Raw genomic sequence first — 26,649 nt, forward strand, 5'->3', positions numbered from 1 at the left:
CTCAGTTTACTTTAAGTTAATTTTGAGCATCAGAATTAAACATAGCCAAATCCTGGGGAACCTGGGGCCCTTATGAAAATGTTTTCCTGACCTGAGATTCAGTGTTCTGCTTCCTGCCTTTATAGAGAGCTAAATCAAGAGCATCCGTTTGGAAGGAGTGCCTCTGTTCTTTGTAAACTGTAATTGAAGATATAATTCACTGTGTTCCTCAGTCTTTATTCAAAGCCGCTGGCACAAAAATTCTGCTTGAATTTAATTTTAGGTTGACGCCGATCTCTGAATTGTCTTTATCGGTTTTCCCGGTTCACAGTCACAACCCTGGTATATGTTTCTCTCTTGCCATAGGTGACAGAAAATGCAGAGCCAGTTAAAGAGAGGAACTTAGTAATGGACTCATTGCAGGTGCCAGGGCTGGGACTAGGGTGAGGCAAGAGAGGGGCATAGGGTGCAAAATTTAAGGAGGCACTCACTCTCGAGGCGATGAAAGGCAGGGTTGGCCTTAAAAAGCGGTGCTGCCTTAAATTGTGTGCCCTAGGTGCCTCTTAGGCCTCACTCTTGTCCTGCTGCTGGCAGATGCCTGGTGACATCCATCCCCTCTAATTCCAGAAAGCAGGAGCCCTGTCCTAGTTTATCCCTATATACGGGTTTTGATTTTGTTTTTCATCATGTAAACTGATTCAGGTCCTCCTTGCAGTAGAAAGGGGTACAGATCTCAAAAAATCAAACCTGTGTGCACTTCAGTGACCAGGGACTGCCCTCTGTCCCCTGTGGGTTCAAATGTCAGGCAGGGGGGAAGTGCAGGGCTCTGTGTCAGCTTCCCAGTGGGAGCTCAGCCTGGGAAGTAGGGTTAGGGAGGGTTAGGCCAGTTCTCTTTGTTGAGCTCAGGTTTTCATCTTGGGGAAGAGGTGGGGATATTGGACAAGGCTGGATTCATTTGTCTCCAACGTCACACATGGTATGCCAGGACAGACAGAACCTGTGACTTTGGAAATGGAGGAAACTACAGGGACCAAGAAATTCAGTGCTACTGGGTGGTGAGGGGGAGGCTGGGGAAGGAAGAGGGGGCTGAATCACAGACTGCGCTGCCCCCTTAGATGGTTAGTTCTCAGGAGGGAGGCAGGAAGGAAGGGAGGGAGGGAGAGGGGAAGATGGCATACAGTGCAGGGAGGCAGATGAACTGGAGATAAGGCAAAATTTTCTTGAACAGCTGAACCAGCGACCAAAGCAAGGCATCGTTTTCCCTTGTAATTTGAGGTCTGTGAAAATGCCACAAGCTTCTAGTTTCCAGTTTTAAAAAGAGTAGAAGTGTGAGGAAATGACCTGGAGGCACTTAATTCAAATGATCTGGGATTTGGGGAATAAACTGTAGTACAAGTAATATGTGCCTGGTCATTGGTTCACCCTTGACATTTGTCTTCCCTGTTTTAGATCACAGAGGTTGGATGGCTTTTTTGTCAGCTAAAAATAGGGCCATGGCTTGCCTGCAAGTGGAGTTGGTTTTAGTTCACAATTTGCTTCCCAGTTTGCCCCTTTCTCCTCCGCCCTCTGCACCTACTATCCTCCCCCAGGCCCAGGTGGAGCTCTAGTTTTTCTTTCACCCCTATCAACCCCTTATTTTCTAACCAAGGGATCAATGACTGCTAGGCAGTTGTGCATTTTAATAGGATCAGACCATTAGACCCAAGGAAGAGGGGTCAAGTTCCGGGGGCTTCAGAGGAGACCAGGAATGAGTACTTATGTAACACATTTTCTGGGTTAGGCATTTAAAAACACATGTTAAATCAATTTATTTTCCCAACCCCTTAGAGGCATAATTATTATCTCTGTATTTTTCATGCAGTAGTATAGGCTTGCAGGTTTCATATAACTAGCCCAGGTTCTCAGAGTGTGTAAGGAAGGAAGCTAGGGTTCAAACCCATATCTATCTGATACATAGGTCTTTCTTACTATGTAATGCTGCTGCTCTAATGGTGAAATTTCAGGCACCAATGAAGAAGTAAGGGAGAGGTTAATCTGGAGGTCTTCTGCTAAAATAAAATGATATATAGGTGGTCCTATCTAGCTAAATACAATTGTAGATCGTAAAGTGCTCCACAAGAGTGTAAGTTCCTTGGGGATGGATTTATAGCTGACCTTACTTGCATCTGCAGTGTGTCTAGCTCAGTATCTGACTCATAGTAATAATAATAGCAAACACTCTCTGATACTTACTATGAACCAAGGACAGTTTTAACTGTTATAGGTACATTGTTTTATGCCTGACAGTCACCTGATGAGGTAGGTTACTGTTACTATTCCCATTTTATAGTTGAGGAAACTGAGATACCGTGAGTTTCTCAGAAGGAATTTGTAAATGTCCATTCCCAAGTAATGGCAGAGCTGAAATTTGAATCCCATCGTTCTGGGTCCAGAATCCTGCCTCTCTTCTAAATAGGTGCTTAATTAAAATTTGTAGTTGAATAAATTGTACTGTCATATCAATTTGTATAGGATCTAGGAAATTGGATATCTGTTGATTTCACCAAAGAGATCAATTGTGTCAGAGTTAATTGCTCGGTCAATATTTTTATTTTAATTTTATTTTATTTATCTTTTATACAGTAGGTTCTTATTAGTTATCTATTTTATACATATTAGTGTATACATGTCAATCCCAATCTCCCAGTTCATCCCACCACCACCCCACCCCTCTGCCGCTTTCCCCCCTTGGTGTCCATACGTTTGTTTTCTACATCTGTGTCTCTATTTCTGGCTTGGTCAATATTTTTAAAAGAATGGATTAATATTCTTATGATTTTCTTTACTGACTCCCCCACTACCCCCTACCCTGTTCTGTAGATGAGGGACAGTGTTCCATGTTGGCAACACTGGGCCTTCAGGAACAAATAAAACCCTCACAGAATTCCTTACGGCAGACGACGTAGGGTAGCAACCTTGGGACACACTGGACCATTTTTCACAATACACATATGCCCAGAGAAATGAGCCCAAATTCATTTGAGTGTGTGCATATGTTTGCGGAGAATTCTTTTTAAATTAAAAAAAATTATTATAGGAAACCCTGTTGTGTTTTTTTTGTTTTTTTTTTTTGCGGTACGCGGGCCTCTCACTGTTGTGGCCTCTCCCGTTGCGGAGCACAGGCTCCGGATGCGCAGGCTCAGCGGCCATGGCTCACGGGCCCAGCCGCTCTGCGGCATGTGGGATCTTCCCGGACCGGGGCACGAACCCGTGTCCCCTGCATCGGCAGGCGGACTCTCAACCACTGCGCCACCAGGGAAGCCCCTGTGACTTATCTTTGAATGATCTTTAAATGTAAAATGAAGTTTTAACATTTTAATGATATTTAATTTATCACTTTTTTTTAACAGCACCTTTTGTTTCCTAAAAAAATCTTCACCTACCCCAGTGTCCTCAGGGTACTCTCCATTGTTTCTTTTTAGAAGCTTTATATTTAGCTTTTACATTAAGTATGTGACCCATCTCAAACTAATTTGGTGTATAGTATTAGGAAAGAGTTGTTTCATTTCTTTCCCTTTATAGATATCCAGATTTTCCATTACTATTTATTGACAAGATGCTCCTTTTCTAATGGAATTACATTGGTACTTTTGTTGTAAATCAATTTACTGTATATATGTGGGTCTATTTCTGGACTCTCTTCTGTTTCATTAATGAGCGTGTCTTTGTTTAGGCCATAAAACATTGTCTTAACACACTTACCACATATAGACTTATAGTTTTTATCATAAAGCAGCGTTGTATTTTGTCAGATTTTTTTTCCTGACATCTATTAAAATGGTCCTATGAATTTTCTATTTGAATTTATTAATGTGGTAAATAACATTGCTGGTTTTCATTTGTTAAGCTAATCTTGTGTTCCTGGGATAAACTCCACTTGGTCATGATATATGATCCTTTTTATATACTTCTGGATTAATTTTACTAGTATATATTTAAGGATTGTTGTACCTATGTTGATGAGGTGTGTTAGTCTGTAATTTTTTTTTTTTTTGGTAATGCCCTTGTAGGGTTTTGATGTCATATTTATGCTGACATCATAAAACACTTTGGGAATTGTTTCCTCTTCCTCTGTTCTCTAAAAGAGTTTGTCTAATATCAGTATTATTTCCTACTTAAATGCTGGTAGAATTCTCCAGTGAAAACCATCTAGACCTGAAATTTTCTTTGTGGAGATTTCCTCCCCCCCACCCCCCCTCAAAATAAAGTTCATTGGAGAGGAATTTTTTAAAACATCTGTTCCCTTTTTTTAAATTTTATTTTATTGAAGTATAGTTGATTTACAATGTTGTATTAATTTCTACTGTACAGCAAAGTGATTCAGTTATACATATATATATTCTTTTTCATATCCTTCTCCATTATTTTTTTTTAAGTTTTTATTGAATTTGTTACAATATTGCTTCTGTTTTATGTTTTGGTTTTTTGGCCACGAGGCATGTGGAATCTTAGCTCCCCAACCAGGGCTCAAACCCGCACCCCCTGCATTGGAAGGCTAAGTCTTAACCACTGGACCACCAGGAAAGTCCCTGCATTATGGTTTATCACAGGATACTGAACATAGTTCCCTGTGCTATACAGTAGGACCTTGTTGTTTATCCATTCTATATATAATAGTTTACATCTGCTAATCTCAAACTCCCAATCCATCCCTCCCCCACCCCCTCTCCTCTGGAAACCACAAGTCTGTTCTCTATGTCTGTGAGTTTGTTTCTGTTTTGCAGATATGTTCATTTGTGTTGTGTTTTAGATTCCACATATAAGTGATATCATATGGTATTTGTCTTTCTCTTTCTGACTTCACTTAGTATGATAATCTCTAGGTCCATCCAGGTTGCTGCAAATGGCATTATTTCATTCCTTTTTATGTCTCAGTAGTATTCCATTGTATATATATGCCACATCTTCTTTATCCATTCCTTTGTCGACGGACATTTAGGTTGTTTCCATGTCTTGGCTATTGTGAATAGTGCTGCTATGGACATAGGGGCGCATGTATCTTATTGAATTGTACTTTTGTCTGGATATGTGCCCAGGAGTGGGATCGCTGGATCATGTGGCAGCTCTGTTTTTGGTTTTTTGAAGAAACTCCATTCTGTTTTCCATAGTGGCTGCACCAATTTACATTCTCACCAACAGTGTAGGAGGGTCCCCTTTCCTCTTTGTAGAGATGTTTCTAACTGAAGTTTTGATTTCTTTAACAGATATATGGTTGTCTAGATTTTCTGTCTCTTCTTGTCATTTTGGAAAGTTGTATTTTTTAAAAAATTGTCTATTTCATTTAATTTTTAAAATTATAGACATAATATTGTTCATAATAGCCCTTCATTATCTTCTTAATGTCTGTAGGATCTGTAGTTATGTCTATCATTTTCAGAAGACTCTGGGTGTTAAAAAGTTAATCTCCCATCAGTTGTTTCATTTTCCTCACGTTGGATTCCTTTCAAATCAGGAACAGATCATTTTCTTCACTCTTTATGATATTTGTTTTGCTGTTGCCACAGACTAAAAAAGTTCCCCTCACCACAACCTTTATCTCTTCTCACCTGTCCATCTGCTGCTCAACCCTTAGGATTCAGAATTAATGTGAACCCCCTTCTGATATACATGTCACAACATATTCCATGAACATTCACATCCAGATACACGTGTATGTACCTCACGCATACATACTCACATAGCTATTTAATGACTTTCCTTTGCAGCACTTTACCCCAATTACTAATTTGTTAAAATTATGATAAAGTCTTTATATTGCTTCTTTCTCCTACTAGACTGTAACGTCCACCAAGGCTGGACTTGTATTATTCCTGTTGGAAGCTGAATACTCAGTACCCATCACAATACTTGGCACATAATAGATGTTTGAAACATCATGGTTGTGTGAATGAACTAATCTATACTGAGGAGAAATAAGTTGTTCCCTTTGAAAATTCCATCTAATAATTTTAGTTTTGCTAGAGGGCAGTGTGAAGGCTGGAAAAGTAGGTAGAGGCCAGATTATGGGGAGCCTTGACTAACAACCTACAGAATCTAGATATTTCTCTGTTTATATTTTTCATGTTTTCCCTCTGTCTGACCCTGCTATATTTTTGTTTACACTCAATGCCCTGGGGGATAGAGGGACCTGGCCTTGGTAACGAGGGGAGATGCTGAGAACTACAAGATGGGAGTGTGGGGGGCGAGGGTCTGCTCCTCAGAGCAGAGTTCCTCCTCTGCCTCAGTCCTGCACGTAGGATTAGCAGAGGATTTGCATATTTGGGTTATGCTAGTGGTGTTTCTCTCTAGTTGGGCATCACATCCTATAAAGGAGCCCTCCCTTTGCACCAGCCATCATCAGACAGGATCACTAAAATCAAAGAAATGGCCCAGCGGGCTCCAAACTGCAGCCTCTCCCACACCGTATTCTGTATCCCCTGATTTAAGGAATTACGGCCTTTTCTCCTGCCATTCCCCTAAACCATGTCCAGAGGAGCTTATGTGGTAATTTACAGAGCGAAGCTGATGGATCAGCTCGTTAGGACATCGTGGATCAGAGCGCTCCCCTCCCCCCTCCCGACTGCCCTTCTGACGCACTTCATGCCGCTGATGCCCAGAGCCTGCTGGGGTTCTTGGAAGTTGGCGGGTGGGTGAGGGAGGAGAGAGTGTCGATTTGCTCCACCAGGACGTAGATGCCGGTGAGCCACGCTGTGCTGGACAGGAGGACCTGTCTGTAGCACAGGGCAGAGAAACACAGGTCCTTCCAGAGCATCAGCTCGTGCAAGTGAATTCAAGGGAACCTGGATCCCAGCCCAGCTCTCTGCCTCCACCATGATCTCCAGTAAGATTCTGGTCTTCCATCACCCACCCAGCAGCTCCAGCACAGAGGTCTGTGGACCCACCAGGCGCCGCAAAAAGTCCCTGGGAGATTTGTTCCATAATGGCTTCCGGGTGAGGTCTGGGCCCAGCGCTGCTGAGGAGGAATCACAGAGCTTCTGGAAGTCGGTGGTGTCTTGTTGCAGGGTTTGCGCCTCTTGGGGTAAGGATCCCCCCAAAAGCATCCCGTATTTTGAGAGGCTGCCCAGGAAAGAAGTACCCTCTCTGCGGGCTAGCCGACAAGTGACGGGCTTCTCCATTCCTCTGTGCTTGGCACACCCCTGAGCGCAGATGAGCTGGGCCAGGCAGAAATCCTGTCCTTCCTTTTTAGATGAATATAACTGGTCTCTAGTGCTCCTGAATGTGTTTGAGCTGTTAAAGAATATATTTCAGAAATGTTGGGGAAAGCTTGTTAAATGACAGGAACGGCTTCCTTTTCATTTATTAAGTGGTAATAATTTCCAGTGAGTCGGCATTTTTCAGGAGCGGTGTTGGAAGCTATTGACTATTTTTTTTTTCAGGGACAGCAGTGCCGTTTTGGTTTGCTTTCTTCTGTCCTCGTACTGGGCCGTGGCAATGTTTTCTTGCCTGTCTTGGATGGTCCTTCATTATTCTCCCCCAGCAGAGATCATGAGAGATATCCTCTGGACAGATTTTCTTGTCTCAACTGCTTTCTAATAGGGATTTGGTTTGATTCGGGCATCCGTAATATATGGGAGTTTGAAATAAATGACTTAACTTTGCATTTCTGGATGTAACAATCCCAGTCATAGGAAGAGATATATTTTATTTCCAGAAAGGTTAGCGTTACAAGTAGCTTCTTTAAAATGAAGTATAGTCCCTTTGACACCCAGCTTATGATTCTGGTATGGATAGCCCAGCTTGAACTATCTCTGTACTATACAACTGTGTAGAGCAAAATTCCAATTAGCAAGCAAGTGATAGGTGAGTGCTAGTCAATCCTTTTCATTAGAACTGGCATGAAAGGCCTTCTTGGGCTGAAACATCTGCATGGACTTCGTTCGGAATCTAAATATTCATGCCCCCATGTCTGTGACCCTAGATCTGCTGACCAGATTGTTCTGTTGCCTCTCCCTTCCCTTCAAGAAAGAACTGCTTTGTGCTTTATTACATCCAGCATTGCCAAGGGCCGATATTAAGGCAGCTAGAGAGATGAGTGAAAATGATGAGATTATTAAGCTAAGAGAAAATGGACCATTTCCCGAGAAAGAGTTGCGTGAGTGAAACCACAGCTTTCGCTTAGTATTCACTCTCCTTACTTTACCCTTGAAAGGGGTTCATTCATTCACTTTCAGTAGTGAGAGCTGACTATGTGCCCATCAGCACTGTTTGGGAGGATGACGGACACAGTGGTGAACAGTTGTTTGAGGTGCCACTGCAGTGGAGCTGACATCCTACAGAGGAAGGCAGGCAAATAAACAAGCAAATAAGAACATTGTAGACTGTGGTAAATACTCCAGAGAAGAACAGCGTGATGGGGGGCGGGTCCAGATTGGGTGGCTAGAAAAGACCTCTCTGAGGCAGTGCCAGCTGAGCCAGCCTTGCAGTGATCTAGGGGAAGAACATTCCAGAAAGGAATGGAAGGGAAAGCCCTGAGCTGAGAATGAACTGGGAGATACTCAAGGAGCAGAGATGCAGTGTGGCAGGTGTGAGGATGGGGAGAGTAGAAATGAAATGAATACAGACTAGATCATGGAAAGCCTTCAGAGCAAGGTAAGGGGTCTGAACTTAAGCCATCTGAGGGCTTTTAGCTGGAAGCGATGTGATCTGATGGATGTCTGCAAAAATCACGGTGGCCGCTTCTAGGAAATGGATGGTGGGGCACGGTGGGCTGAGGGAATAAAAGTGCAGACGAGCTTGGGGGCTGCTGGCCAAATTAGAGGTAACAGTGGCTTGGACCATGGTTCTGGCATTGGAAAGGGAAAAGATGAGTTATTTTTTATATGTATTTAAGAGGTGAAATCAACAAGATTTATTTGTTTACTTTAAAAAAAAATTGTTTCCTTTCTGGCTCCCTTATTCAAATAGGAGACTGTCAAGCAGGAGCTTCACCCCTTTGCTTTCAGGATCTAGGACAGTGAGTGACTGGTACAGAGAGACACTCACTGCACATGTATGGCATGAATTCATGAATGAAAGCATGAATGAATGTGTGAGAATCCCAGTTGGAATATCACCCGATGTTTAGCATCTATCAGATAGGAAGCAGGGCCGGGATAAGATGGGGCACAGAACAACCTGAGCAATTATCGAGGGAAAAGATTTGAAAAGGTCAGGCAAGCAAGCACCACTTATAAAACGCAAGTTCTAACTGGAGGAGCAAAAGCCCAGGGGCATTTGAGAGCAAGAAAGACAGTCCTCTCCCTCCAGCTGGGAAGAAAAGGCTCTGATTCTCTCTGTGTGGAGGGTGAGAGCACGTGGTCCAGGCAGTGATGTATCTGCGGGATGGGAGGTGGGACCTGGGGATGGCAGCAGGGTGCAGGGACCACCCTGTAGAAGCCTCCCTGGGATTGTTTCTGTCCCTCTTTACCCTGATGACTCCTGTCATCGATTTGAGCTCTCAAGCTGCAAGGCCAGATGACTATGACCTTGTCAGACACTACAGAATAATTGCTCTTCAGGATTTACGTGGGGGTGGAGGGATTGGAAATGACAGAGGTTTATTTGAACCTTTGGGCTTTTTGGATTTAAAGATTAAGGAGTTAAAGGGAATGGAAAACAGCAAATTGGAAAACCCTGGCCGGCTTTCCACCCTGGGCTGGGATGCGTTTGCTTTTGTGTTTTCTTAGTCTTGTGCTCCAGTGGGACCTTGCTTGCAGGAATCTCCTGAGTTCTTTCTGTCTTGGGATAATGGGGACCCTGAATGGTGAATGATTCATCATTTACCTGCATGTCCCTCAGTCTCTTGTCAGTGTAGCTCTTCTGCTTCCATCTGAGAAAGAGGTCCTAAATCCCTTAACCTTTATGGTTGCCCAGCACTAAAATTACATGGCAGTAGTTCTCAGGATGGCCTAACCTGGTTGTTCAGGTCCCAGGTGCCAAGCGTGACCCTCTGAAGGGACAGCAATGGCCAGGGGTCCTCCCTGCCTAGAGCGCTGGCCTCGGGTTCCTGAATCTTTGACAAGGACGCGGGGCTCAGAGTCAGAACACCTGTCCTCAGTCCTGACTTGCCATTAACTTGATAACAACAGCAACAAAACGTTATGAATAAAAATAAGAATTTGTAATAAGTATTACAGAAAAATTTAAAAACTCAAGAAAATTAATGAAATCCAGAAATCCTACCTCCATATCTCAACCACTGTCATCATTTTATGTGTTTCCTAGTTTTTATTTTTCATATACCTATAGTTTTCATAGTTTTATCAGAGAGAACATGCACTTTATATTCCAGTTTTTAAAAACGTTTCCAGTTTGCTATATTTTTATTATGGTAAAAAATGTATAACATAAACTTTTCCATCTTAACCATGTTTTAGTGCACAGTTCAATAGTGTTAAGTACAATATATTGGCATTGTTGTGAAACAGAACATTTTCATCTTGCAGATTTGAAACTTCATACATATTAAACAACTACTCTTTCCCCCCCACTCCTCAGCCCTTGGTAACCACCATTCTAATATGTCTTACTTCTTTAACTTAACATTATATCATAAGCATTTTCTTTGTTGTTACATTATTTTTTGACTATAATATCCCATAGATGGACTATATTTAAGAAGACCTATTTTTAGACAGCAAGCTGCTTTCTGTTTTTCTTGTTTAATGAATACTTTTGCAAGGAACTGCTTTGTTTCTGTAGCATCTTTCCATGTTTTGTTATATTATCTTAGGTTTCCTTCCCAGAAATGTAATTTGATTTATAATGTGGAATTATTTTCTGCAAATGCTGTATCAGTTTACAATTCCACCGTAAATTACAAGACTGTCTCATTGTAGGGGCATCTCTAGTAGGTGAACTTCAAATACATTGCTAGTTAAGCAGAATAAACCAAAGTTACTATATTTTTAATTGACATATCTTTTATTTCAACCAAGTGTAATAATTTCTAATGTTGTTTACTGGTTATATTTCCTATTTCATGGCAAGCCTCCTTGTGACGTTTTGCCTATTTATGGACTGGTGATGTAGTACATGTTCTTGATATCATGGAGACTTTATCCTTATTATATCATATTTGATTTAATTATTTTTTAATAGATTATGATCTTCATTACTTTTTTTTTGACATGTAGAATTTTGATATTTTTATGGTGCTGATTTAAAAATTTTCATGATTCCTTTCACATCTGAGTCTAGAAATTCTTCCTTTCTTCAGAGGGCTAATAAGTATGTAATTATATTTTCTTTGGTTTTTTTATGGCTTATTATTTATATTTAATTTTAATCTCAATTTAATTTCAATTATGGTAGGAGGTGACAGTTTAAATTGATCTCATTGGGAACCAATTGTTCCATCATTATTACATAATGCTTGTCTCGCCTTGAGTTGTGATGACTTCTTTATCATGTATTAAGTTCTTCTCTATATAATACAATCTATTCTGCTTATCTTTTAAAAAAATATTTATTAAAATTTTTTTTTGCTGCATTGGGTTTTTGTTGCTGCGCGCGGGCCTTCTCTAGTTGCAGCGAGCAGGGGCTACTCTTCGTTGCGGTGCGTGGGCTTCTCATTGCAGTGGCTTCTCTGGTTGCAGAGCACGGGCTCTAGGTGCATGGGCTTCAGTAGTTGTGGCACGAGGGCTCAGTAGTTGTGGCTTGTGGGCTCTAGAGCACAGGCTCAGTAGTTGTGGTGCACGGGCTTAGTTGCTCCATGGCATGTGGGATCTTCCCGGACAAGGGATCTAACCCGTGTCCCGTGCATTGGCAGGCAGATTCTTAACCACTGCACCACCAGTCAAGGCCCTACTCTGCTTATCTTTTTGTGGTTTTTCTTATTTTGTTGCTTTGTGGTAAATGTGGCCTATATGATTTCTGTACTTTGGAATTTGGTAAAATTTCTTTGTCGCCTAGTACATGGTCAGTTTCATGACTGTTCAAAGGTTGCTACTGAAGAGTGTGTTCTTTATTTACTGGGTATAATATATGTATGTATCTGTCTGTCCATCCATTCAGATAGATATATACAAATATATCCCAAGGAACTGAGTGTTATATGAACATTTCTTATTTGTGCTTATGTTTTGGCTAGTGTCTGAAAAGTGAATATTAGAGTCTCCCACTGTGATGTGGCTTTGTCAGTTTTTGTTGTTTGATGCATTCTTTCCAGATTTTGTTGTATATGTACTTCAAAGATATAGTCTTAGGTGTGTAAACTTTTTTCACTGTTACATATTCTTGGTGGATTTCTCCTTTTATGAATATGAAGTATTACTCTTTCTTTTGTACATCTTCACAGTAGCTGCCACTTTATATGGTATCATTATTGTTCTGTTTGCCTGTTTTTCTTTGGTCAGCATTTGTCTGGTACATATTTCTAACTTTCCTTCTTTTCAGTGAACCTCTTACATGCATCTGGAATGGATTATTGCTGTTTTTATATTATCTGAGTGTCTTTGTCAATTAATAGATAAATTTAACTCACTCAATTTCGTTGTGATTACTAAAAAATAATTCTTTTTGCTGTTGCAGTAGTATTTTATTAATACTAATTAATATGCTTTTTTCATTTCTTTTTTCACAATTCTTTTCCTTCAGTTGGATTGATCAAATTCTTTTGTTCTTTTTTCCTTCTGAGATTTGGAATTTATAATTCCAAATGTATTCTTAAGTTCTTGATACACATGCTTAAACTTAAGATTTTCTATTAATATGTATAATTAATTAGTACTTTCTCCTGAAGCAATACAAGAACTTAGCACAACTTTCTGACCTTCACTGCCCTCTCTCCTTCATCTTCCATGTAGTATCATCTAGAGGTTTTACTTTTAAATCATTATTATTATTATTATTTATTAGTTTTTGTAATATTCAGTCAACACATAAACTAATCAGTTACTTTTACTCTTTTCTTGCATTGCTTCTTGTATCTCACTTGCTTTTGGATTTATTTTTCTTTCAGCTGGTTAAGTATATCTTTTTTAGCTCAAAATAATTTCTCCTGAAAATTGTGGTGATATCTTTCCTTTGTTTTCTTGAATCCAGTGCAGCCAGGAGAATTCTGGCAATAATTTGATTCTCATTGCTTTGGGGAGTTTATATCTTTGCATTGGTATTCTGAAATGTCACTGTAATATGGCTCAATTTGGGTCCTTTAAAATTATCCTGCTGGACACTTAACAGACCTTTCCGATCTGAGGATGCAGGTCATGCCTTTGATCTGGGAAACTTTATTCTAATGTTTGAGAGTTTTCCTGTTTTCTTTTTTTTTTTTTTTTTTGCCGCGCCAGGAGGCTTGTGGGATCTTAGTTCCTCGACCCGTGATTGAACCCAGGCTCCAACAGTGAGAGCTTGGAGTCCTAACCACTGGATCGCCAGGGAATTTCCAGTTTTCCTGCTTTGTATTGCCTGTATTTTTTCCTTCTGGAAACTCAGTTACGTAAATGTTAAAAATTCTACACTTGTCTTCCATGTCTCTCAACTTCCCTTTTGTACTTTTCACCCCTTTTCCGCTTTGTATGAAGAGACCTCTGTTTGATAGTCTAGCCCTGTAGTTTGTATGTAGCTGTATCCATTCTTCTAAGAGTTGGCTTTTTAAAGTTTTATGTTTAAACTTTTAATTTCTAAAATATCTAGTTTATCTTTGCTGAGTTGACATATTTTCTTACAATTCTTTGTTTTTCATTCAAACTTTTTCTAAAGTTGTTGCTTTGTTAACATTGTATCATTAAGTGTAAATTTTGCTGGACTCCGTGCCTTTCTTCGAAGAAAGCTTGACTTTCCTCAGATATCTGGTGATTCTTGATTTCCTGCTCTTTGGATTTGAGATTTTCTGTTAGCCTATATTAGAACGCTGTCTCTGCTTAATGCACCTTGTCTGAGGAGTGATGGGGTGGGTATGTGGCAGTGTATTTTGGTCCAATAACTGGTCTTACAGCTTTCTCCTGAGAGTCACCAGTTCACGTGGGATATTGCTTTAACAACTACAATGCCCACACTTGCTGCTTTATCCTGGCTGCTCCTGTTTCGTACCCCAATCCATTAGTGAGTTGTCCCAGCCTCCCACTTCCCAGTGTTGGTCACCTCATTTCATCTTTTGAACAGTTGCTTTCTCCTTATCTATGATTTGCCCACCCCACCAGGCCCCACCAACCTGTCTTTGTGAAATTCCTTATCAAATTTATTGACCAAGAACATTTCTGCTATGTTGTTTCTATTATGTTATATATATGTTTCTTACTATATATGTTATCAGGTTTCTCCGCCTTGCCAAGTTGATTTCCAACAGAATATCCACTTTTCGTCTACCATCGTTTTGTGGTTTTCTGTTAACGTGCTGTAGTTTCTCTTCCCTTCTTCCTGCCCTTGTGGGATTTTGCTGTTTTTTCCCCCCTTCAATATTATTTTAGTGAAGTTTTGAGAGGAGGCAGAGATAAATCATTCTGTCCAGTCTGTTAGGGTTAACCAGAATGCTCTGGCTTCTTAATTGAATTCACGGATGAATTATCTGTGTTGGTATTTTGTGTAGAACTTTAGCATCACTAATCTTAGTGAGCTTATTTTACTTTTGTGTTTTGAGAGGCAGTTTTTGGTACCAGGTTATGATTATTTTGTAACAAGTTTAATAGCTTTGCCTCTTTTTGTGTATCATGGAATAGTTTAGAGTTTCATTAAAATGTAAATGTTTTTAAAAATTTAATAAATCACATGGGTGCAAACTCTCTGAGGGGAAGATATTAATAAAAATTTCAATTTATATCTCAATTATCATCCTGTCATGGTTTTCTTTTTTGTGTGTATGAACTTACAAAGTTTACATTTTTTGGAAAGTCATCCCTCTCAGTGTGGATTTCAAATTTTATTAGCCTGAAATTGTGCATGACTTTATTTTCTATTTGTTTCTTTTTTTTTTTTTTTTTTTTTGCGGTACACGGGCCTCTCACTGCTGTGGCCTCTCCCGCTGCGGAGCACAGGCTCCAGACGCGCAGGCTCAGCGGCCACGGCTCACGGGCCCAGCCGCTCCGCGGCACGTGGGATCTTCCTGGACCGGGGCACGAACCCACATCCCCTCCATCGGCAGGCGGACTCTCAACCACTGCGCCACCAGGGAAGCCCAGTCTATTTGTTTCTTTATTGGATAAGCATGTGTTTTGTTTGTTTTATTGTTGTTATTGTTTGCCCCCATAAAATGATTTGAAAATTTTTATCACTTTTAATCTTTATTAGTTCTCTGATTATTCAAGTATAAACACTAAAGTAGAAATCATCTTTTCTTCTATGGTTGTTAAGACTACTTTTTTCCTAAGATCTTGAGCTGAATGCGTTATTTTATAAGTAATCTATTATTCTACTATGGATTTTTTCTAATTTATAGTTAGCCAGTATGTTCTTTACAAGTAAAGAGACAGGGCTTCCCTGGTGGCGCAGTGGTTGAGAGTCCGCCTGCCGATGCAGGGGACACGGGTTCGTGCCCCGGTCCGGGAAGATCCCACATGCCGCGGAGCGGCTGGGCCCGTGAGCCGTGGCCGCTGGGCCTGCGCGTCCGGAGCCTGTGCTCCGCCACGGGAGAGGCCACAACAGTGAGAGGCCCGTGTACCACAAAAAAAAGTAAAGAGGGTGCTTAATGGGTATAGTACTGGTTTTAGATTACTCAAGCGATTACTCAGGGAAAAGGCAATTTGCTAACTATTTGGGGAAAAAATAAAACTTGGTCCCTTTGGCCCACTATTAACCAACATAAATAAATACGTCAAGATGGATTTACAAATGCAAGGTTAAAAGAAGAAAAGATACCCTAAACGGGGGGGTTCCCACACTTGGCTGCACGTTAGAATCATGTGGGGAGTTATAAAAAATGTCTGCACCCAGGTTGTCACCCAGACCAATTAAATCAGAATATCTGAGGGTGGGAGATAGACACCAGTGTTATTCCAGAATTTCCAGGTGATTGCAGTGGCAACAAAGTCTGGGAACCCACGCCCTGCAGTTTTGTTTTCTCAGTTTGGTCTCTGACCAGAAGCATCGGTGACATCGTAGAGTTGGTTAGATATGCAGAGCATCAAGGCCCATCTCAGACCCATGGAACAGAGTCTGAATGTTAACAAATCCCAGGCGATTCGTGTGCGCGTGGAATTTGAATAGCTGGTCTCTAAAGCAGGCTTAGCAAACGAGGCTCCGTGGCCTATTTATTTGAATACAATTTTACTGGAATACAGTCACCTGCATTCATTTACATGTCATTTACAGCCGAGTGGGTAGTTGTGATAGAACCTAAACTATTTACTTCCTGCTCATTTGTAGAAAAAGTTTTCAGTGCTTCTCAATGGTGATGGCTCATTAGAATCATCGAAGAGCTTTAGAATTCCCTCTGCCTGGCTGTACCTCAGACCCATTAAGTCAGAATTGGGGAGGAGGGAGTGAGACCAAGGTATCAATCATTCTTAAAGCTTCCCAGGTGATTTAAATGTGCAGCCAAGGTTCAGAACTCGCACCCTGAAGGTACAAAGAGAAAATGTCCATGCATTTTAAAAAAATCTGTTTTTTACGATGGAGGTGGCCATTTATAAATTTTAAAGCAAAGAAACAATGATGGAAGTCTGATATATTTGACCATATCACAAACTTTGGAATTCAGGGGAAAAAACAAAACAGAACACCTTAAGCAAAATCTAAGACTTAGGAAAGAAAAAAAAAAACTTTGAGCAAAATTAAAAGAAGAATGATGAACCGTGGGATAAAATATATAACATATAATATTCTCATTATGAAAGAGCTCAAATATAATAAAAGAATAAGATGAACCCACAGGTAATCTGGCAGAGACTATTATAAAGCACTTGAGAGAAGAAAATAAAATGACTAATAATTATGTGAAAACACAGTTGACTTCATTTGTTAACCTAGAAAAGCAGAATAAAACAGTGATGGGCTCTATTTGGGGTTGAGGCCTATCAAAGTGGGACTCCCACTTTCCCTCCCTCCCTCCCTCTTTACTCCCTCCCTTCCTTTCCCTTCCTTCTTCCTGTCTTTTCTTAATCAGAATACTCGGTCTGATGGGGGTGTAGGCAAAGGGCATTTCCCTACTGACGGAAATGCGAATTGGTAGGAGAGTTTGGCAAGATGATCGCAAGTGCTGGAAGTGCTTACCTGAGTGCTGATGTTTGGAATCGGAACTGACTGACCAAAGGCTGTGCCGGGGCAGTGGTTACGAGCTTGGGTTTTGTGGCGTTACATAAATTTGGGTTGAAATTTGTGCTGTGCTGCTTACAAACTGTGTGCTGGACACATTCTCTAGCCTGTGTATCCTTAGCTATTTTCTTCGGTTGTATGGATTAAATAAGATAGAGCTAAAGATTTAGGCATGTAGAAATAATTAAAAAGAGCAGGTGATCAATCATAATAGATTTACATCATTGTCAACATCATCATTTTACCAATAGTTTAAAGTAATAATAATACCACTTTTCTAACCAATACAAAGTACAGAAAGAGAGAGAAAAGTCCATTTTTATTACTTGACTATATAATAGAGAGTATTGATATGTAGAGAAGTTTACTATTTTTTGATCGTTTAAAGGAACTTGCTCATGAAACTCTCTAGACTTCTGGAGAGCATGATTAATATGTTATTTTCTTCTTCACAACTCTGTTATAGCCATTTTCTATTTCCTAAAAAATAATTTTATTTCAGAGATTTTAAATTATATAAAATAAATAATAAGAATATAGTGTTACAAAGCGAAGGAGATGAATAATTTGTCACTTTGGCACTGCCCATCCCGCTGCTTCCTTTTCTTGGCCTCTTTATGGAGTCTGAGGTTGCTGTCTGTCCTCTTTCAGGACCTCTCTGAGTATAGCAGCGTGACCATTGGTCAAGGCTCTTTCCCGGTTAGGCTTCTTCATATTTCCTAAGAGTGTCAGCCCTGGCCTCTGTCAGGTGAACTTTCAGAGTCATGGCTTTTCCCTTTAGAAAACAATGTGTAGCCTCAGAGTTCCAAATGCAGAGCCTCTAACCTTTAGCTCTCTGCCATCTAATTCTCAGAAGTCTGATTCATTCAGTTCAATTCAAGCAAGTAGTTACTGAGTATCCACCTTATGCAAGGCACTATTTTAGGTACATGGGATACAGCCGTGAACACAATAGACATCAATCCCTCCCCTCCTAGAGCTGGTGCTGTGGATAAGGAGACAGAAAGTAAACTACATGAATAAGTAAGATGCTCGTGCTTTATTCTGGGGAGAAAAATAAAGCAGTCAAGCAGAATAAAGAGTTTTTTTGGGGGGTGGGGTGGGGATGAGGGGGGAGTTGCACTTTTAGACAGAGTAGCCAGGGAAGATCTCCCTGAGAAAGTTATGTTGATTAAATACGTGAAGGAGGTGAGCGAGGGCATCATGTGGCCATTTGGGAAGGAGCATTCCAGGTAGAGAGAAGAGCATGTGCAAAGGCCCTGAGGCAGGAGCACCCGTACACAGTCAAGGATCACTGAGGAAGACGGCCAGATCAGAGGCAAAGTAGTATGAGTGAGGGCAAGAGGCTAGCAGGTCCAGAATGAGGGCTGGCTTTGCTTTAGGTTCCTGAAGGACTTTGACTTCTACTTTGTGTGGAATGTGGGCATTGGAGGATTTTGAGCAGAGGAACGGCATGATCCATTTTACCTGGTAACAGACTCACTCTGGCTACTGTGCTGAGAATAGACCACAGGTGGTCCAGGGGAGAAAGCAGTTCGGGAGATGCTGTGAGCGGTGGCCTGAAGGATAGACACTTCAGACCAAGCATTTCTCCAAAGTGTCTGACTTGATCTGAGGAGAACACGTAGACTGAATTTTTTTAGCCCTATGTAGCACTTTTTTTCTCATTTGCATTAGTGAAACCCAGTGACAGTGACCAGCACGAGGCAGTCAAATAAACAAAGCCCACCATTGTTCGGCCCGTGAGAATGTTGCTCCTGCATCACCCCAGGCCCCTTTGGCAGGCAGACATTTCTCTTGAGTCCCCCTCCTGGGATAACCTCTTCTCCTAAGAACCAGCTTATTTTCCTCCTTTGTTCATCTTAGAGTGCCTCCCTGCTTGCTTTCCTTGGGAAAGAGCTCAGACCTAGATCTACAGTTTATCTCTAGCGAGAAGATAGGACCTTGTGACTACTGCATTCTTTTTTTTTTTTCCTACCTTTATTTTCATACACCTCAATTAAAAGAAAAGTTTTTATTCTATCTTATTTTTGTGAGTCGCTTTAAAGTATGACAAACAACAAACCAATAATGCAGGATGCAAAAGGCATTTCTTCACGATAAAAAGAAAGAAATCCCATTCAAAGCGTGGGCCATTTGTATTCAATTTTTGTTTCCATAAATGAAAGCGCTCTCTCTCTCTCTGTCTCTCTCTGTCTCTGTCTCTCTCTCTCTCTCTCTCTCTCTCTCTCTCTCTCTCTCTCTCTCTCTCTCTCTCTCCTCTCTCTCTCTCACACACACACACACACACACACACACATTTTCAGGATGAAACTATTAGCAGCTAATATGTTACTAAAGCATCCTTATATCCCTGACTGGTTTCAGTACTCACTGCCAGTCTTTTTCTACCTCGAGCTTCTAAATGTGTTATTTTACCTCCCAGCAACATGTGACAGTGATGCTGCAGTCAGATCAGCCATCCAGGTGGGGCTGGAGGCTTCGGACCAACAGGAGAGTTTATTAACAATTCACTTTCCAGCCTGCACCACCCCCATTCTGATTAGTAAGACTTAACGAACTTCTTTGCAAATGTTTTGTTCAAACAATATGTTTTCTGAGAACCTGGATATTTGAAAGTGTTTTTTGTTGCCCTTATACTGTTGAACAACTACTTGACAGGGCATAAAAATCTTGGGTCAGACTCTCCTTGTTTTAAAATTCTGCGTGTTGCACAGTCATTGCTTAACACTTACTGTTATGTAATGAGATCTTAATTGCCTTAATGGTAACCCTCTCCTCACCCTGACACTTTTTGATTTTTATATCTTCATTTATTTTAATACTTGAAATTTGAAGGGAAAGACAATAAGATACTTCTTGGTGTCAGTCTCTCAGAGCTAATCGTTCATTCTGCCTTTTAATCTCGAGTCATTTTTTTCATATCCAGAATGTTCGATCCTGTCATGTCCTGGCTGCTACTTATGATCTATGTGTTGCTTGCACTTCCCTTTGGAACACATTTTTTTCATAGGTTGGATCTCTGTGATCTCCACTCCATTTCTGTTATCCTAAGTTCCATCTTTTGTCTTCCCGTTTCTCTGCCTTGTGAGATGACCTCTCCATTCTGTCCTCTGCCCCCCGTTGTTAGCAGTGTGAAGTCAACCTTTCATCAGCTCAGTTAGGACTGGGTTTTTGGCTCCTGAGACTTTTATTTCATCCACATCCCTTCTCATCTCTGTACTTTCTTGTTGAATAAAAGTAGTATGAATATCATTCAGAACAGAAGGCAGATGTTTTCTGAAAAAGTCTTCTGTCCGTGAAGGTAAATCCTTTTAGATGAGAAATTTTCCTCTTGAGCCATATCCTTTTGTCCCTCTTGAGCAGTGGGGTTTTTCCGTCTGTGGGCTTTAAGTTAGTTTTTCCTTGTCACCTTATGCTTGAACAAGGAGTAATCTAACTGAGCCCAATATGGAGCTGTTTAGGGGAGAACTTCCGGTCTGTCTCCTTTCCTTGATTCACCCTGGGGTCTCGAGAGAATCACCACCGCTTCTTCCCACCACTCTGCACGCCTCCCCGCTTTACTGCCTCACATACTGGGCCGAATAAACTCTCAGCCATGGACATCGAGCTGTCCGTCCACAACTTAGCCCACTCTGTGCTCAGCTCCACACATGGCACATGCGGAAGCTTAATAAAATGCTTTGAATCCCCTTGGGAGTGGGTGTGCTATTGAAAGTGTCTCAAAGCTGTAATAAAGTATTTTGTAAACAGTTTTCTTGCACAGCTGCCAAGATTCAAAGCCCATGAGTCATTCAGATTGTTTTTGACTCACAAATTTGATCTCAACAGAAGTACATTTTACCCAAGGCTATGAAAACACAACAATCATCTGTATTTTCTTGAATCCTCAACTGTGTCTTCCTTCCCCATTTCCTTCTCTCTCCTGCTACATAGAAACACTGGCTCTTCTTCTCCATTCAAGAGAGGTTGCTGATTTAGAATGGAGAAGCCTGTATCTTGACACTCAGTAAAAGTAGAATTATATAAGTTGTGAATCCTGAAGTATATGGGGTGTGATATCGTAATGATTTGATTTTTTTTTGATTGGAAGAAAAATATAGAACCTTGTGGGAAACAGATAACACAGTGAGCTATACTTTTCATTTTATCAGAACGGCAGATAAAGATTGAAAAAAAAAAAAAAAAAAAAGAAAATCCACCAAAGAGGTGAGGTTATCTGACTTGTTCCTAATCTGCTCTTAGCACAAGGGTTACCCTGAGCTATTCCCAGTATTTTTCAGAGACAGAATCCTGTCAGACAACCATGTAACTTAGAAATAGTGCTTTAAATCAGAGATGGGGGGCTTCCCTGGTGGCACAGTGGTTGAGAGTCCGCCTGCTGATGCAGGGGACGCGGGTTTGTGCCCAGGTCTGGGAAGATCCCACATGCCGCGGAGCGGCTGGGCCCGTGAGCCATGGCCGCTGAGCCTGCGCGTCCGGAGCCTGTGCTCCGCAATGGGAGAGGCCACAACAGTGAGAGGCCTGCGTATCGCACAAAAAAAAAAAAAAAAAAAAAATCAGATATGGATGCATGAGAAAGCTCAGTAAACTGGGCTCTGCCCACCAGAATATCGTCTGCAGTGGCTCCATGCAGGGCCCCTTTAATGAAACAGTCAGGTTACCAGCTGAGATTAAACCAGTCAAGGACCGGGAGGAAGAGCTACATCCACGGTACGGGATGCTTCATTCTTCTGCAGGGATTTCATATCCCATTAACCTTGGCAGCTGTAAATCCAACGGCAGTGTGTGCACATCAAAACCACACATTGAAAGTAATGCATCTCTATCTCATTTCTCTTTCCAGGGTTGAGATTTTTAAGAGCTCTCAGGCTGATCCAGTTTTCAGAAATTTTGCAGTTTCTGAATATCCTGAAAACAAGGTAAGATGTTCTTTCTCATATTTTTTTTTGTCGTTCTGGTCCCCAGTGCCATGCTGTAAATATCAGGTGTTGTGTACTTTCATCACAATAAAGTTAGAGTTCTCTTATGCACAGAGAGAGTGATCTAACACAGAAACCCAGGGGAGGCCTAGAGGTAGGGTCTTCTGCAGGGCGAGGACTCTATGGTAGAGAAAAAGAAGCAGCTGTGTATGGGGGGAAGTAGAGACAGTTTTGGGGGACCTTGTGGGGTTGCTTGGACACCGGCCGCAGCACCATGGAGAGAGGTGCACAGTGGGTGAGGGATAGGTCTGCTCATTGATTGGGAAGTCCTTGCTCCCGGGTTTTAAATCACCCCTTTATTACATCACTAACAAAGAAATTGAACCTGGCCATAAAAGCAATGGAAGCAGTGCTCTTTGAGAGGCAATCACAAACCTCATACGGCAAACAGAAAATCATTTCATTTCAAAGTACATTCTAGATGTTCACTTTATAGCCCATGTAGCCCCTGGGGCTTGCTCTGTGAATTGCCTTCTGGGGAATATCTAAAAACCGCCCGCCGAATGCACCATGACTACTTCTGTTAACTGTATTATGATCTGGAAAACACTACTGGACCAGGAGAAAAAAAAACCCCAGAGACCCCTTTCCTGAGGACCTGCAGGTTCTCAGAGCTGGCCGGAAACCAGGGCTGCCTTGATGAATAAACTAATAAAAGAGGTTGGATGTCCTTTAATGGAGAATAAGTACAGGTCATAAATTTCTCTCATAGGAAATTACACGTTGAGAAGCTCACTGCTAATGTTCCATTTCCTCTTTGGTTGGCCTTAACGTGTTTGATAAATGATGAAAAACAGGACATCTCTATGTTTGTGATTTGTAATTAATAAACCTGCATTTTGGGGGAGCTTGGATTCAGCATTGTTTTCCCAGTAACTGAGGCTGGGACTCAGCTTCCTGAGTATGTCACATCCAACAAATGTGACAGGCTTTCCTCTTTGGGTCTTAGTGTGTTTTGTTTATTCTCGTTTGTTTTCATTTCACATTGGTTTCCCCTCACTAACTATTCATCTACGTGAATGGGGGAATAAATTCACTTCCTATTAGTCAAGTTAAAAAGAAAATAAGCGTCGAATGCCATGGAAATCTTCTACAGTGTGTCCCAACGCCCTTTACTTTCATTATCCTGGGGTCAGAATTGGTTGGCGCTCCATTTAATAGTGTATACTATTATTAATATAGACTGAATATTGTTATTCTTCGTATTTCTTCTGAGTGACAGTAACCTTCATTTCTACCTTTCTATGACTTTTCTATGCAAGGGACTCATATTCCTCTTGAAATTAAAGTGGTCAACAAAGCTAGCAGTCCTCAAGTTTTGCCTGTATCATATTTGCTCCACTACACTGTATTTTTACGGGTAGACTTGGTGGGGACCCAGTGGCAATCCCAGGAGCTGTATTTAAGAGATACTTGTGGGGACGGTGTTACGTGGAGTCATCCACACTGTCTAACCTGGTATAGTGCCTCTTTCTCCCTGTCTCGAGTTTGCTTGTTTAGGGGGCTTTCAATCCTCTGACGCCAGCATTTTGAGAAGGTGCCATTACTCTGAGGAATAACATGGAGAGAACTGTGTTCTCACCTGCCTCGTACTCCATGTGGATCTTTCCTGGACTTGGGAGAATGATAAGCCATCTGAGTAAACTACCTTTTTTTTTTTTGCGGTACGCGGGCCTCTCACTGTTGTGGCCTCTCCCGTTGCAGAGCACAGGCTCTGAACGCGCAGGCTCAGCGGCCATGGCTCACGGGCCCAGCTGCTCCGCGGCATGTGGGATCTTCCCGGACCAGGGCACGAACCCGTGTCCCCTGCATCGGCAGGCGGACTCTCAACCACTGCGCCACCAGGGAAGCCCTGAGTAAACTATCTTTTTCTAGGCTTTTGCCAAGAGACCCGCCAACTTCCCATTCCTTGGAAAAGACTCCTTTCCTCTGGATGCAGGAAATAGCGCTAGCATCCCTGGGGAAACATTCCACCTGATGACTCCACAGTTATGGGGGTTCATTCTCCCAGTGCAGAGGGGGAAAATCTGAAGCAGCGAGTGAGGGAAAGAGGTGACTCTACGTTGGGAGAGTCACGGGGTGGCAGGCTACTGGGATGTCTGCCATCCTAAGCCCCCAGCAGCATTTCCCCAAACACCCCACTTCCCACAGAATTAAGCTCCTTGTCTTGTGGGAGGGTGGTTTCCATGACAACCGCACACTGGGATTATCCCAGTTCCTGTCACAACCAGGGACAGCATCAGGGTGAATTCAAGCTTGAATTGAGCCCCCATCTGTGCAGCAGCGACATGGGTGCCGGGATTGAGTCCTACTTTCAGAGAGCTCCCTGGGGGAGGACTGACCCACAGTGCAGTTGGTGCTGAGGGTACAGGTACCCCCCAGGGCTTGGGAGGCATGGAGGAGAGTGATTAAGTGGGGCTCGGCATAAGTGCGAGGCAGTCGGGGATCTTTTCAAGGCAAAGGGGGTGTCTTCGGTGAGCCTTGTAGAAAGCCAGGTGTCATTCTGGTGGTGCTGGAGATTAGGCGTGTGAGAGGAAAGGGTGAGTGGGGTGACTTCCAGTCAAGGAAGCTGCAGGAAAGCACGTAGAACATGGCTCTTGGGGGAACGTTGAGTAATTCTGTGCTCTTGGAGACTGGGGTTTCCATGGTAGGAAAAGAGAAAGATGAGATTAGGAGGGCAGGGAGAGGCCCGATCACCGGGCACAGACGGAACCTTCATCTGATTGTGGGAACTCAGGAGGTCTAGAATAGCTCTCTGAGCCCGTTCCCTCTCCAGCTGCCTGGCTGGTCGAGGCCCCTTCCTTCTGGGAGCCCCAGGCACGGATCCCGCAGGCTCTGCCGCAGAGAAGCAGAAGCCTTGGTCCTAGTAGGGCTTCGTACCTTGAGGGATTTTCTGGTAACGCCTCTGTACTTTGCTGCTTTCACAGGGACCTTCCAGGCGGGTGGGTGGAACCCCATCATCATCTTTCCGGGGGTTTTGTATGACTTTCTCTAGCGGCCAGTCCCCAGCAACCTGGGGTATTGGGTAGCGGTGGAGACATTGAAATGTGATTTGAAATAATGATATGAAATTGTGGTTTCATGTTCCGTTCTTCGGCTGCCTCTCCTGGCCCAAAGTGGGAAGAAACAGGGCAGAGAAATATATGGGGGGGGTGCGGAGAGAAAGAGAAAGAGGGGTGGGGAAAGAGGGAGACAGAAAGGACGAAGAGGAGATCAGGAAAAAGATGACAGAGTGAACAGGATGACAGAGAAAACAGAGAGTCACAGTAACGGGACAGCATCAAGGTCATTCCCCAAACTGCCAGCCAGCAGAAGGGCCTCAAAGGCTCCATGTCCTATAAATGGCATATTGAAGGGGCCACTGGGAGACCTCGTGCCACTGTCTGAGCTTTTGGGAGTTCCTCAGCTGCCCAGCAAACTGGCAAGCAGCCTCGTACGTCAGAGCAAAGGAAGCAGCTCTGTCTAAAGGCTGTCATTCCATACCTCATTTAATGCTGATGATGGAGATATAGATACTTATGATGGGGGCATGGGGCACCTAGTGCTTTTTTTAAAAAAAAAAAGGTAGTTGCCTTAACTGTTTCCTCTGATTATTAAAGTGTAGTGTAAACATTTCAACAGTGTAGGAAAGGATAAAGCACAGTTTCCTCAGCACCATCGATGCTGAGATAACCTCACTAATGTTCTACCATGTCACTTCCATTTCCCACGTAGCATGCCACTCTATGTATGTACCATCATTTACCTAAACAACACATTTTTTTTTGACATTTTGGAAACTGAAATCACTGCACTACATATATTACCTCAGAAACGGCTCCAAGGTTAAAGTTCTTGAAAAGAGTAATCGGTATAGAGACTGCAGGCAGAGGCCACATCGTGAAGGTTCTCAGATGTCATGGATTTGACTCGGAGAGCAAGGAAGAGTCGTTGAGGGGTTTGGGCAGGAGAGGAACGTGGTCAGATTTACATTTTAGAAAGATCCACTGTTCCACCAGCTGTATAGAGAGTGGGTCTAAAACGTCTAAGCCCTAGACCGTGAGACTAGTCACGAGGCAGTTGTCCAGGCAGGTGGTACTAGGGGCTGGCCTTCGGAGAAGAGGGAGAGGGATGGAGAGAGATTTAAGGGTTAGAATTGACAGGACAACCACACACTTGGATTGTCCCAGTTCCTGTCACAACCAGGGACAGCATCAGGTGAATTCAAGCCTGAATTGATTTTGCTTCGCTCTGTGTCTTATAGTTCAGGCCATTCATTCCCGTGGGGTACAGTGCAGTTGACTTTGAGGGGATTGTACATCTGTCCAGCAAACGTAACAATAAAACAAAATAAGGGCATTGGCACCTGTCTCTATTCTCAGCCAGAAACAAAGAGGAAAATACTCGTCAAGTAGAACAGAGATAAATTCGTATTGCTTTTTGGAAAGAGGTGATGCTTTCAGTCTCAACCCATACATGTCTTGTTAAATACACTGAGAGCAGA

General features: G+C 42.2%; 1 protein-coding gene across 24 annotated transcripts in view; it reads left to right on the top strand.

The window, feature by feature from the left end:
- KCNMA1 (potassium calcium-activated channel subfamily M alpha 1) overlaps positions 1 to 26,649 on the top strand; it is a 741,810-nt gene that overhangs the window by 476,033 nt on the left and 239,128 nt on the right. For all 24 annotated transcript variants that reach the window (XM_060286605.1, XM_060286606.1, XM_060286602.1 and 21 more), the window contains one exon: positions 22,031 to 22,106. In XM_060286605.1, coding sequence (XP_060142588.1) covers positions 22,031 to 22,106 — 76 coding nt within the window. The remainder of the gene's footprint in view (positions 1 to 22,030; positions 22,107 to 26,649) is intronic.

The sequence above is a fragment of the Globicephala melas genome, chromosome 16 (assembly GCF_963455315.2).
Source record: "Globicephala melas chromosome 16, mGloMel1.2, whole genome shotgun sequence".
Taxonomy (NCBI): Eukaryota; Metazoa; Chordata; class Mammalia; order Artiodactyla; family Delphinidae; genus Globicephala; species Globicephala melas.